Here is a 14,276-nt window from a genome sequence, read left to right on the forward strand (position 1 = left end):
AAATGAACCTAAATAAATTGACAAAAATTAAAGTACTTTTGTCATATTTTTCTTACTTAACGAAAATTTTAGAAAACGGTCAAAATGATTGACGATAGAAAACTTAGGACTAGTCTATCAATTTTATATTTAAAGATGTATTCAATTGGGAATTCGAGAGATTTTTATGGATTTATAAATCCATGAATTTTTATAGAGTTTAACTGATTTGTAGAGATTCTATGTAAAATTTTTATTTAATTCCCTCGAAATCTCATAAGGAAATGTGAGATTTGTGGATGCTTAAAATACACTACAAAATCTCTTCAGTTCCCTCTAATTCCTCAACTTTTCCAAATTCTTTAAATTCTAATTTTGATTGAATACACCTGAAATATTATAAACTTCTTTAAAATTCTAATTGAATATACTCGGATTTCTAAGGATTTTAATAAACTATTTTAAAATCTTGATTGAATACATATTGAATTTCAGATAAGCACTTAAAATCCTAATTAAATACCTCTAAATTTGTTAAATAAATTTAAATCCCAAAAAATCCGAATTGAATACATCAAGGATTTATGTTAATGTCAGAACAAAACGCCGTTCGTCAAACACTTGGCGGCCATGCACTCATCTGCGGCTTCCAAGCGAGTATATGAACGCGTAACGGTGAGTGCCATTAACCTGTGTTGACGAGTGATATCGGCTCATGCTTCAGCGCGTGTAGAGATTTACCAAGTGATCAGTTCATCCAACACTTGGTAAGTTGAACTCGCGTCTTCCCCACTTGGAATTGGAACCCAGATATCACATTGAAGAGGACGATGATGGTGGGAAGAGCTGTTTGGATGCTGACTGTGATTGGATGGCTTGGAGTTGTGCAGCTATACCCAGTGGAAGCTCATCCTCACCGGATTCTTGTCGATACAGATGTGAACGTTGACGATGTTCTTGCTTTATTTTATCTCTTGAAGCAAAACAAGACGGAATTCGACTTAAAGGTTCCATCTTTTTCTCCTCTTTTTTTTTTTTTTCCTTCAATTTTTTTCCTGCATTTCATCAAATTTTCGTCCTAGAAATGTTGTAAATATGATTCTTTAAGCTTCAGACAAAATCAGGGCAATTCACTGTAAACTGAATTTGATAATTCATATTAAGTTGAAGATAATTATTGGGTTTGTTTGGAACTGGTTATGTAGGAAGCACTTTTGCTATAAGCGTTTTTGAATTTTGATAGAATTGCTTCTAAATTGAAAATATTATTACAAGTCCAAGTTTTTCCTGAAAAAGCAGTTGGAAGTACATGTGCTTATTCAGGAAGCACTTATAGGACCCATAAAGCACTTTTAACTAATTTATGCCAAGTGAAGTCATAAGCGTTTTTGGTTATCAGAAAGTGATTTTATCCCGTCTAGAAACACCGCTAAAAGGATCCATAGTTAACAGCAGTAATAGTTGATTTCACTTTGGAAAAACTGTTGCTGGCCAAAGAAAGATCATGATGTGCCTTTTTGTATGAACTATATGTCAATGGTGATAGATTGTAAGGTAATTGAGGTTTGTGCAGGCAATTACTGTTAATACAAATGGATGGAGTGATGCCGGGCACGCTGTTCATTATGTATATGACATTCTTTCTGTGATGGATCGTGATGACATTCCGGTTGGTGTTGGAGGTGAAGGTGGTATTTTTCCAAATGATACCATCCAGCCTAATGTTGGAGGTTATCTTCCTATTATTGACCAGGTGTGTGTATAACCGAAAAGTGTTCAACTTCAACCAAACTAGTTTACCGATTATTTACGTTAATGGCTTGTTATAAGTTTGAATGTCACGGTCATACCAAACTTTAGGATTTTGTTTACAGGGACCATACACTGCAGGTGGCTGTAGATACAGACAATCAATACCACCAGGTCAAAGTGGTCGTCTAGATGTAAATACAAACTATGGCATGCGCAAGGGTTTACTTCCGAAGGTACCAAATTGTACCCTCATTTTGTTTTCCTGATTTAGTTTTCCAATTTAGAGTTTGTTGAGCTAGGCAATCATTATATAAACTCAGGTACCGTCATGTTATATCTGGCAACTATATATTCCTGTGTTTAAAATGAACAGGGTAACAGAAAATATGTACCGCTTCAGCAACCTACAGCTCAACAAGTGATGAAAGACGCGATATCTGCAGGTCCCATCACTGTGTTTCTTATGGGTATTCAGACGAATTTTGCCATTTTTCTTATGACAAATCCTCATTTGAAGAAAAATATTAAGCATATATATGCCATGGGAGGTGCTGTGAGATCAACCTGCTCCGGAAATCCCACTTCAGTGCTGTGTGGTGACATTGGTAATCTATTTCGACCAGACAGCAATCCGTATGGAGAGTACAACATCTTTGGAGATCCTTTTGCTGCGTACACGGTAAATTGTTGTTTGATGGACATTCTATGCTAAGTTAAAGTACAAAATTGGTAAAGATTATAGACATATCAGGTATTGCATTCTGGCATTCCAGTCACGCTCGTTCCTCTGGATGCAACAAGAATGATTCCTCTAGATGAGCCTTTTTTCAGAGCATTTGAGGAGAAACAGAATACATATGAGGCACAATATTGCTTCCAGTCCTTGAAAATGGTTCGTGATACATGGTCGAATGATGAATTTTATAAGGTAGTTTCCTATGATATCTTATTCTTCTATGTATGTGCTAAAATTCTGCAATTATGCACTGATTCTTGAATCTTAATAGTAAGATGAATGTCAAATGCATAGTTTAGAGAGAGGTAGTTTCCTATGATATATTTCATAAGTTATTAACTATTTCGCAGGAATTTTGCTTGTGGGATCCTTTTATGGTTGGTGTAGCGTTATCTCAAATGCATAGTTTAGAGAGAGGTCACAGAGAAAATGAATTTGCCAAATTGGAGTACATGAACCTCACAGTGGTTACTTCAAACAGACCTTATGGAATATCAGACGGCTCAAACCCTCTCATTGATGGGCATTTGATCCCAAAGTTCGGTGTACAGAAGAACGGGGTGCATAGTGGTCATGTTCAGACGGGAATGGAAGACCCGTTTTGCCTCATCAAAGAGGGGAAAGGAAAATGTCAGGTATGCTTTCAGTTACTACACCAGTTTCTCTGTAATACGTTCATTGATTTCTTAATAACCCTACGCCTTTTAATTGTAACAACTAACTGAAGTTTGGACAATGCTAATAGGATGGTTTTACAAAGGAGACAACTGGTGCAGAAGCAGTTACCGTACTTGTTGCAACTGGAGCTAAGCGAGATCGCGATAGCAACAGCATTCGTGCCAAAGATTTCTATGGCAGTTTCTTGGATGTAAGTTTATGATTAAAATCTATCAATTTTAGGTCCTCTCCGGTACGACATACAAAAGTTTGTTGGAGAACTTTTTTCTCTTTGTACTTGATTCAGAATGATAACTTCATAATTGTGTCAAATGCAGGTTATAAATCGACCTAAGAAAACTGGACGGCCGAATATTAGAACACAGCTTCCACTCCATGAGAGTGTACATCGAAAACCAGATTTTGGAAAGAAATTGATGGGTAAAGCCCTCATATTTGATATGGATATGAGCGCTGGGGACTTCCTAGTTCTTCTATATCTCCTAAAATTACCTGTGGAACGGGTCAACCTGAAGGTACGATACTGCCTTTGTAAGCTTTGTGAGGTTTGGTGCTGCAGATGCACTAATACAAATGAATAGCCTAACTGAGTACCTTTGTAGGGTGGCATGCTAGCAATTACAAATTTTGAATAGTATATGTTGTGACTTTGCTACTAGCTTCCGGATTCGACATACATGCCTTTGAGGATATAGCTCTTACTAATACAAAATGATGTTTCCAGGGAATACTTGTTAGTGCTAATGGGTGGGCAACCGCTGCAACCATAGATGTTGTTTATGACATACTGCATATGATGGGCCGTGATGATATTCCTGTTGGTCTTGGAAATGTATTTGCAGTTGGTCAATCTTATTCATCTTTCTCTTCTCTCGGAGACTGCACATATATCAGTTCCATTCCTCAGGGTAGTGGTGGTTCCTTGGACTCTGACACACTCTATGGATTTGCTCGTGCCTTACCTTGTAGTCCTAGGAGGTAGCACTGTCTATTTAAACTAGTAGACATCTAGTTGCAATGATGTTGTATATGAATCTATGCGCATGATAGGCAGATTTATTACATGGCTTCTTTATGTCTATCTCAGATACGGATTCGCAACCAAGGAATTCCCCGGACTCGGACAGCCAACTGCACTAGATGTTTGGAAGTCCATTGTAAAATCACTCGATCCAGGATCCAGGATTACTTTGTTGACCAATGGACCTTTGACAAATTTAGCCGAAATCATTCATTCTGAGAACTCAGACTCAGTGGTCGAGGTAAATGTCATCGCTTTGGAAACTTAAGCCTGAATTTGTATGTCATGCCTTTATATTGGATTGACATTTTCATTGTTATGATTTCCCTGCAGGATGTATATATTGTTGGGGGACACATTCACCATGATAACGAGCAAGGGAATCTGTTCACTATTCCTTCAAACAAATATGCGGAATTCAACATATTTCTTGACCCTTCGGCTGCAAAAGCAGTTTTTGATTCGAAACTGAACATAACATTGATTCCATTGGGGATACAGAAGCAAGTCAGTTCCTTCCAGAATATTCTTGATAAATTAAAGCTAACAGATACGACTCCTGAAGCTGTATTTTCCTGGCATCTGCTTTCGAGGCTATGGAAACTGAAACAGAAGCATCATAGATACCGTCACATGGTAAACTTCCACACACTCAGCTATATATCTAATGCACGACACTTTGTCGATGAACTTACATTGTTTCAGTTCTGTCACTACTTTCACAGGATACATTTCTAGGGGAAATCCTTGGTGCCGTAATCTTGGGTAGCAGTCATCCTCAACTCAACCCAACCTTTAAGTTTACGCCTCTCAAGGTGGTGGCCGAGGGAGATGTATCAGTAATCGGGCAGCTACTCGTTGATAAACATCAGTCAAAGATGGTGAAGATACTGAGCAGTGTAAATCCTGAGGCATATCATGAAGAATTTGCTAACATGTTAGGTGAACAAAAGCAGTCTGCTGTCGTAGCAAGCTTTGTAGAGGAAAATATGGTTATCGGGTGCCTAGGATCAAGTCGTGGATCCGGATTCTCTCTGGATCTTTCTATGGGGAGCCTGCAGACCACATCATCGCGGCCGTTGATTCATAGTAATGATAATTTATTCTTCTGCCCGGCAGATGATGCTTTTGGTTGACAATTATCTTGTATTTAGTTGCATTGTCAATTATGTGCTCTTCTTCCATAATTCTATCCTCATCACAATCAATTTTTGGAAGAAACACAACTCTGTAATTTTCAACTATCGAATAAAAATTTGCGTTCCATAGAATCTTCGTTTTTTTTTTTTGAAGATACTTTTTCGAATGAGCCAAGCCACTAGGAGTAAACTAAAAGAGTTTCGCATTATGAACTTTTGCACACTTATAGGATTCCAACTTCAAATAAACCCAATCACCAGCATCAAATTTTCATTATATCTGGATGGCGAGATAATTCTATCTTTGGATTTTATTTGTACAAGTATTTCACATTTACGATGAAATTTTTTAAATGTATGTGCGTAGTTCAAATTTTCGCCCTATTCACTAGGAGTTAGAATAGTAAGCAGGCAAACCGTAGCTACTACTTGAAGAGACACGAATCACATACCTTTCTGACAAACCGGATTAATTAGGGCTAGATCGACATCTCAGCTAAGGCGGCATTCATGGATGGTCCGACGAGATATTGTTACAGTGAGGGATGACAATACTTAACAATGATGTGTCGGAAAAGTGCTCTGCATGCTTACTGTAATCGGATGTTTTTTGAGATCTGATAAACCCCGTCGAAGCTCAAACTCGCCGGATTCTTGACGATACAGAGGTGGATGCAGACGATGTTCTCTTATATCTCTTGAAGCAAAACATGACGGAATTCAACTTGACGGTGTTTTTTTTTTAATTTCCTTTGTAGTAACGTCTGTAATATTTGTAGCTATTGTTTAGCTGGAGCATTACTTAATTTTTGCTGCAGGCAATTACTGTAAATGCAAATGGATGGAGTGACGCCCGGCAAACTGTAAATTATGCGTACGACATTCTTTCTGTGATGGATCGCAACGACATTCATGTTGGTGTTGGAGGTGAAGGTAGCATTTTGCCTAATGGAACCAATTGTGGAACCTGTATGAGGTCATTGGTTGTCCATGACCTCAACAACTTCAAAAATTTATGTATATTTGTATGTTTATTGTATTTGAAGTATCTTCCTCCTCCTACTTCTTTTTATTAACATCCTTGTCTTCCTTTTCTCTCTTCTTGTGTGCATCAAATACTTTATGAAATGATTCAGTTGACAAGCATTGACAATCTTCGACATTATTCTATAGTTTCGTGTAGCCACTCTTGACAAGCCTATACATATCATAGTAGTTGTTGACATAAGTCTTCAGCAAATCTTGACAAGAATCGACGTATTCTTAGTATATCCTTGACGAAATGGTCCAATAAAATTTTTTTGATTGAAATCATGATTCTATTATTTCAAAATCCTAGTTCCGCCACTGAATTAAACCATCCTTCCAAATTGGGGGATCTCTTCCTATTATTGACCAGGTTTGTGTGTGTTTAGTTGAGAAGTGATCAATCACATTCATACAATGGTTGCATTTGATTGCAGGGGGGGTCCACAGCCGGCTGTTGCAGATACAAGCAGACAGTGCCGCCAGGCCAGCATGGCCACCCGGTTGGAAAAAAAGTACTTCCAATGGAAGATTTTTTTACAACCACCGATGAACTTTTTTTTCGATTTTTTTTTTTTTCAACGGCAGAATACCTTTTTGACATCATTTGATCTTCAGTAATAACATTTGTTTTGTAGTGAATGAGCATGGTGTTTGGTGACATGAAATCTCGTTGGCAACAATTATAATTTGTTTGCTGCAAAACCTCATTGGCAACAGTTTTACCCTTTTGAATTTTGCCCTCTACTCAATATTTCTTGGCTTCGCCATTGGATATCGCAGAGAAAAAGAACAAAAAAAAAAGGTTTTGTTGAGCTCTCTGCAGTCCAATCCAAAGGTCCAAAATGCTATTTGTGGAAGTACTTTGGAATTTTGCAGTGGGGGTGTCGGTCCGGACCGGGGATTGTTCCACAGCTTTTCCAACCCGCCCGCCTCGTTTCGGATTTATAAAATTGGGCAACCCCTAAAATATCCCCATCGCTGAATACCCCCCATAGCATTTTGGAATTCTGAAATTTAAATTTAAAATTGGCAAAACAATTATTTGCTCATCTTATGCAGCACATGGTTGACAAAAAAAAATATATATATATATATATATATATGTTGAAAAGTCTTCAGTCTGATGGCAATGAATGCCCACAAAACAAAAGTCTTCAGCATGAGCAAAGTTTTCAATGCCCATGCAAAGTGAGAGATTGTATAGTCAGACGAAATTACAAGATGCATTAACTTGGAGTTGCTCTATAAATAGAGCACTCCGCATGTTTTCATAGAACAGAAAATATAAGAAGAAGAAAACAAGAGAGAAATATCAATAATATCATCTATTCCTCTGCCTTTTATTTGTTATCCTCTTGTGCTATAAGTTTTAGTGTGGCATTTTACATCCACCTTGCACCTACTACTGAAAAGGTTATTCTCTCAAATTTTAACCCTTTTATAACAATATATATATATATATATATATATATGCCATCCACCCTTAACAAAAGATCAGGGGATCCATGCATGCAGTATTCTTTGTGTATAATAACCGCTGTTGTATTTACCATATTTTTAATTAAGGACATTTTTATTTTAATTTTTTTTTAAATTCAGCTATAGTTTAAGGAAATTGTTTTTGCATATTACCTTTCAATTCTTCTTCTTTTTTTTTTATTTTTTATTTTTTATTTTTTATTTTTTATTTTTATACAATTTTAGACTGAACAATTCAAAGTAAAATCAAGAGTAAAACTGAAATAGTGTGCTCAGCCTGCCAAATTCTTGTTTTTTCTTCTATTCTTTTGGTGAGATATTTTGTCAAATGCTTAGTAGGCATGTAGTCATCTACTGAGCGATGTTGCACAACTTCCAAGTGAGTCTATTGACGTGTAATGTTGACGAGTGATGTTGGCTCTTGTTGTAGTGTGTCTCGAGATTTGCTTAGTGATCAGTTCACAATCCTCAAGAAGTGATAATGTTTATCATCTTATTTATTATTTATAAAATGAGTTTAAATTTTAAAATTTATGTTTATCCGTTACACAGATTTCAAAATTAAAATTTATCTAATGGTGATAATCATTGTGAAGAGCATCATATCAATCGAGGGTGGTGACTAAAAACATTCTCTAATAAAAAATAAAAAGTTAAGATTCTGTCCACAGTTTTGTTTACGGAAAACTAAAAACTAGTATTTTAATGTTTTTGATTGGACTTAAAAAGTCAAGCTGGTAAGTTGAACTTGCGTCTTTCCCACTTGGAATTGGAACCTGGATATCACCTTGAAGAGGACGATGATGGTGGGAAGAGCTGTTTGGATGCTGACTGTGATTGGATGGCTTGGAGTTGTGCAGCTTAACCCAGTGGAAGCTCACCCTCACCGGATACTGGTAGATACAGATGTGAACGTTGACGATGTTCTTGCTTTCTTTTATCTCTTGAAGCAAAACAAGACGGAATTCGACTTCAAGGTTTCATCTTCTTCTCCGTTTTCTGCATTTCATCAATTTTTCGTCCTAGAAATGTTGTAAATTTTGATTCTTTAAGCTTCACACAGAATTGGTGCACTTCAGTGTAAACTGAATTTGATAATTCATGTTAAGTTGAAGATAACTGTTGGGTTTGTTTGGAACCGGATATGTAGGAAGCACTTTTTCTATAAGCGTTTTTGAATTTTGATAGAATTGCTTCTAAATTGAAATTTTTGTTATAAGTCCAAGTTCTTTCTGAAAAAAGGCAGTTGGAAGTGCATGTGCTTGTTCAGGAAGCACTTATATCAGTCATAGATCACTTTTAACTTTTATTTGCTAAGTGCAGTCATAGGCGTTTTTGGTTGTCAGAAAGTGATTTTAGCCCGTCTAGAAACACTGCCAAACGGACCGGACCCATAATTAACAGCAGTAATAGTTGAGTTCACTTTGGAAAAACTGTTGCTGGCCAAAGAAAGGTCACGATGTGCCATTTTGTATGAACTACATGTCAATGGTGATAGATTATAAGGTAATTGAGGTTTGTGCAGGCAATTACTATTAATACAAATGGATGGAACGATGCAGGGCACGCTGTTAATTATGTATATGACATTCTTTCTGTGATGGATCGTGATGACATTCCGGTTGGTGTTGGAGGTGAAGGTGGTATTTTGCCAAATGATACCATCCAGCCTAATGTTGGAGGTTATCTTCCTATTATTGACCAGGTGTGCGTATAGCCGAAAATTGTTCAACTTCAACCAAACTAGTTTACCGATTATTTACCTTAACAGCTTGTTATGAGTTTGAGTGTCACGGTCATACCAAACTTCGGGTTTTGTTTGCAGGGACCGTCCACTGCAGGTGGCTGTAGATACAGACAATCAATACCACCGGGCCAAGGTGGTCGTCTAGATGTAAATACAAACTATGGCTTACGCAAGGCTTTACTTCCTAAGGTGCCAAATCGTAGCCCAATTTTACTTTCCTGATTTAGTTTTACAATTTAGAGTTTGTTGAACTAGGCAATCATTATATAAATGCAGGTAACGTCATGTTATATGTAGCAATTATATATATATATGTATATGTATGTATGTATTTATTTCTGTGATTACATGAACAGGGTAACAGAAAATATGTACCGCTTCAGCAACCTAAAGCTCAGCAAGTGATGAAAGATGCGATATCTGCAGGTCCCATCACTGTGTTTCTTATGGGTATTCAGACAAATTTTGCCATTTTTCTTATGACAAATCCTCATTTAAAGAAAAATATTAAGCATATATATGCCATGGGAGGTGCTGTCAGATCAACCTGCTCTGGAAATGCCTCTTCAGTGACGTGTGGTGACATTGGTAATCTGTTTCAACAAGACAGCAATCCGTATGGAGAGTACAATATCTTTGGAGATCCTTTTGCTGCGTACATGGTATATAGTTGTTTGATGGTCATTCTGTGCTTAGTTAAAGTACTATATTGGTATTGATTATGGACATATCAGGTATTGCATTCTGGCATTCCAGTTACGCTCGTTCCTCTGGATGCAACAAGAACGATTCCTCTAGATGAGCCTTTTTTCAAAGCATTTGAGCAGAAACAGGATACATATGAGGCACAATATAGCTTCCAGACCTTGAAAATGGTTCGTGATACATGGTCGAACGATGAATTTTATAAGGTAGTTTCCTGTGATATCTTCTTCTATGTATGAGCTACAATTCTGCAATTATGCAATGATTCTTAATATTAAGATGAATGTCTACCTCTGATATATATTCACGAGTTATTGACTATTTTGCAGGAATTTTGCATCTGGGATGCTTTTATGGTTGGTGTAGCGTTATCTCAAATGCGTAGTTTAGAGAGAGATCACAGAGAAAATGAATTTGCTAAATTGGTGTACATGAACCTCACAGTGATTACTTCAAACAGACCTTATGGAATATCAGATGGCTCAAACCCTCTCATCGATGGGCGTTTGATCCCAAAGTTCGGCGTACAGAAGAATGGTGTGCACAGTGGTCATGTTCAGATGGGAATGAAAGACCCATTTTGCCTCGTCAAAGAGGGGAAAGGAAAATGTCAGGTATGCTTTCAGTTACTACACCAGTTTCTTTGTTATACGTTTATTAAGTTCTTGATAACTCTACGCCTTTTTAAGTTTTAACAACTAACTGAAGTTTAGACAATTCTAATAGGATGGTTACACAAAGGAGACAATTGGCGCGGAAGCAGTTAGCGTACTTGTTGCAACAGGAGCTAAGCGAGATCATGACAGTAACAGTACTCGTGCCAAATATTTCTACGACAGTTTCTTGGATGTAAGTATATGATTAAAATTATCAATTTTAGGTCCTTTCAGTTATGACATACAAAAGTTTGTTGGAGAAATTTTTTCCCCTTGTACTTGATTCAGAATGATAACCTCCATAATTGTGTCAAATGCAGGTTATAAATCGACCTAAGAAAACTGAACGCCCGAATATTAGAACACAGCTTCCACTCCACGAGAGCGTACTTCACAAACCAGATTTCGGAAAGAAGTTGATGGGTAAAGCTCTAGTATTTGATATGGATATGAGTGCTGGGGACTTTCTAGTTCTTCTGTATCTCCTAAAATTGCCTGTGGAAAGGATCAACCTCAAGGTACGACACCTGCCCTTGTAAGCTTTTTGAGGTTTAGTGCTTCACATGCACTAATTCAAATGAATAGCCTAACTGAGTAGCATTGTAGGGCGGCATGCTAGAAATTACACAATTTGAATACAATCAATAGTATCTATATGTTGTGGCTCTACTACTAGCTTCCGGGTTCGACATACATGCCTTTGAAGAATGAAGATAAAGCTCTTACTAATACAAAATGATGTTTCCAGGGAATACTAGTTAGTGCTAATGGGTGGGCAACTGCTGCAACCATAGACGTTGTTTATGACATACTGCATATGATGGGCCGTGATGATATTCCAGTTGGTCTAGGAAATGTATTTGCAGTTGGGCAATCTTATTCATCTTTCACTTCTCTCGGAGACTGCACGTACATCAGTTCCATTCCTCAGGGTAGTGGTGGCTCCTTGGACTCTGACACACTCTATGGATTTGCTCGTGCCTTACCTCGTAGTCCTAGGAGGTAGCACTGTCTATTTAAACTGGCAGACATCTAGTTGCAATGATGTTATATACTAATCTATGTGCTTGATAGCCAGATTTATTATAGGATTCCTTTATGATATGACTTCTTTATGACTATTTCAGATACAGACTAGCAACCAAGGAATTCCCCGGACTTGGACAGCCAACTGCACTAGATGTTTGGAAGTCCATTGTAAAATCACTTGATCCAGGATCCAAGATTACTTTGTTGACCAATGGACCTTTGACAAATTTAGCCGAAATCATTCTTTCTGAGAACACAGACTCAATGGTCCTGGTACAAGTCGTCGCTTTGGAAAATTAAGCCTGAATTTGTATGTCATGCCATTATATTGGATTGACATTTTCATTGTTGTGATTTCCCTGCAGGATGTATATATTGTTGGGGGACACATTCGCCATGATAATGAGCAAGGAAATCTGTTCACTGTTCCTTCAAACAAATATGCAGAATTCAATATGTTTCTTGACCCTTTGGCTGCAAAAGTAGTTTTTGATTCGAAACTGAACATAACATTGATTCCATTGGGGATACAGAAGCAAGTCAGTTCCTTTCAGAATATTCTTGATAAATTAAAGCTAACAGGTACGACTCCTGAAGCTGTATTTGCCCGGCATCTACTTTGGAGGTTATGGAAACTGAAACAGAAGCATCATAGATACCGTCACATGGTAAACTTCCACACTCAGCTACGTATCCAAAGAAAATTCTTTTTATCCTGTTCTGTTAATTTTTCCATCTGATTGAATTCAAGTTTCTATAGTCCTGGATTGGGAGTATTATCTTCAAATACTTGACGGTTAATTTTCTTATTCAAGAATGCAAAATATATGAAATATTAAAACTTGCGGTTTCAACACAAATCCTTGGAGCAGGCAGACAATTAACTGTAGGATAGATTACAATTACGGTAAACTGAAGTTAAATGCTATGATCCACAAAAGAGGCCTCAAGCCAAAAATCTAAAGATGGTACGAAAGTTTTCCACGAATCATTAACAGTTTAAGATGAATGATAATCATTTTGGTAGACTAGAGGTGCACAAAGTGCTAGGGTTCTTCATTCAATGCATGACACTTTGTCGATGAACTTACATTGTTTCCATTCTGTCACTTCGCACTTTCACAGGATACATTTCTAGGGGAAACCCTTGGTGCTGTAATCTTGGGTAGCTGTCATCCTCAACTAAACCCAACCTTTAAGTTTATGCCCCTCAAAGTGGTGGCTGAGGGAGATGTATCAGTGATCGCGCAGCTACTTGTTGATGAACATCAATCAAAGATGGTGAAGATACTGAGCAGTGTAAATCCAGAGGCATATCATGAAGAATTTGCTAACATATTAGGTGAACAAAAGCAGTCTGCTGTTGTAGCAAGCTTTGTTGAGGAAAATAAAATTATCGGGTGCCCAACCAAATAGTAATGATAAATTAATCATCTTCCCAACTGATGATATTTTTCCTTGATAATTATCATGTGTTTAGTTACATTGTTAATCATTTTCTCTTCCATTTTTGGGTGTGATTTTATGCTTATCACAATTATTTATTGGAAGAACACAACCTGATTTTCAAAATTTTCAACTATCGAAAAGAAGCATTCCATAGAATCTTCGTTTTCTTATTTTGTGTCGAGCGAGAACTCATGAGACGAAGAAACAACCTAATAGATGATGCAACATAAATTTAACAAGACTGAAAAATTGAAGAGAACCGCATACCACAAAGCTCCGTTTAGTTTTAAAATTAGCAGACGTTTGAGCGTTTTATCTTGTTTTTGCCTGGTTTTGTGATTCTCTACAAGTATTAATTATATGTTTGATCTCCCTTTCCATGCATTGAACTCATCACACAAATTAACGTGATGCATGAACCCAACTAATCCCAACAGAATGAGCCTAATACCATATACTTATGATGACTCGTAGATATTCCTAGTACGTACATGGAATATTATTAAAGCCAAAATTACTCTCTAATACAATGCATGAACTTCCTCGTGCATGAATTTAATCGCAGTAATTCATGTTGGTAAATGCTAATTTGTCCGCATGAATAGATGGGCTGCACTAATTCATTGCCGTAACTAGTCTAGTGATAATTCTCTCCATTTTATAGAAAGAAATATTGCCCTTTTAATGTTGGATTCGATTCCTATTTAGGCATTTTTGTTGCTACTTATTGCCAAAATGCGTGAATATGTGTGAAAAATGAATTAAATTAATATCTGTGCAGAAATAGATATGAATTTCTAATGATTCAGTAGTATTCAGTTATTTCAAATTTATAAAACTGCACCTTCTCTTTTCTCTGATCTTTTTACGGTGTGTT

The 14,276-nt window shown here is 37.0% G+C and overlaps 1 protein-coding gene across 9 annotated transcripts; it reads left to right on the forward strand.

Annotated features, from left to right (window-relative positions):
- The first annotated feature begins 591 nt into the window (after nucleotides 1-591).
- On the forward strand, nucleotides 592-13,457 carry LOC103962891. 9 transcript variants are annotated; one of them, XM_018651307.2, is made up of 12 exons: nucleotides 592-986; nucleotides 1,553-1,732; nucleotides 1,854-1,964; nucleotides 2,105-2,410; nucleotides 2,483-2,659; nucleotides 2,818-3,102; nucleotides 3,213-3,335; nucleotides 3,463-3,660; nucleotides 3,870-4,123; nucleotides 4,233-4,407; nucleotides 4,500-4,802; nucleotides 4,892-5,438. In XM_018651307.2, exons 1-12 carry the CDS (start codon nucleotides 810-812, stop codon nucleotides 5,300-5,302), a joined length of 2,700 nt encoding a protein of 899 aa, XP_018506823.2. In that variant the 5' UTR covers nucleotides 592-809; the 3' UTR covers nucleotides 5,303-5,438. The 9 variants fall into 9 exon arrangements, 7 of the variants coding, with proteins under 7 accessions (XP_018506823.2, XP_048424408.1, XP_048424407.1 ...); XM_048568451.1 differs by lacking the exons at nucleotides 2,483-2,659; nucleotides 2,818-3,102; nucleotides 3,213-3,335; ... (3 more) ...; nucleotides 4,500-4,802; nucleotides 4,892-5,438 and adding exons at nucleotides 10,295-10,471; nucleotides 10,595-10,879; nucleotides 10,992-11,114; ... (3 more) ...; nucleotides 12,316-12,618; nucleotides 13,076-13,457 and having other exon boundaries at nucleotides 615-986; XM_048568450.1 differs by lacking the exons at nucleotides 1,553-1,732; nucleotides 1,854-1,964; nucleotides 2,105-2,410; ... (6 more) ...; nucleotides 4,500-4,802; nucleotides 4,892-5,438 and adding exons at nucleotides 9,339-9,518; nucleotides 9,639-9,749; nucleotides 9,917-10,222; ... (6 more) ...; nucleotides 12,316-12,618; nucleotides 13,076-13,457 and having other exon boundaries at nucleotides 620-986.
- Nucleotides 13,458-14,276: the final 819 nt, after the last annotated feature.

Source organism: the organism of the source record quoted next, unplaced genomic scaffold (assembly GCF_019419815.1).
Source record: "Pyrus x bretschneideri cultivar Hongxiangsu unplaced genomic scaffold, Pyrus_bretschneideri_v1 Contig48, whole genome shotgun sequence".
Lineage (NCBI taxonomy): Eukaryota > Viridiplantae > Streptophyta > Magnoliopsida > Rosales > Rosaceae > Pyrus > Pyrus x bretschneideri.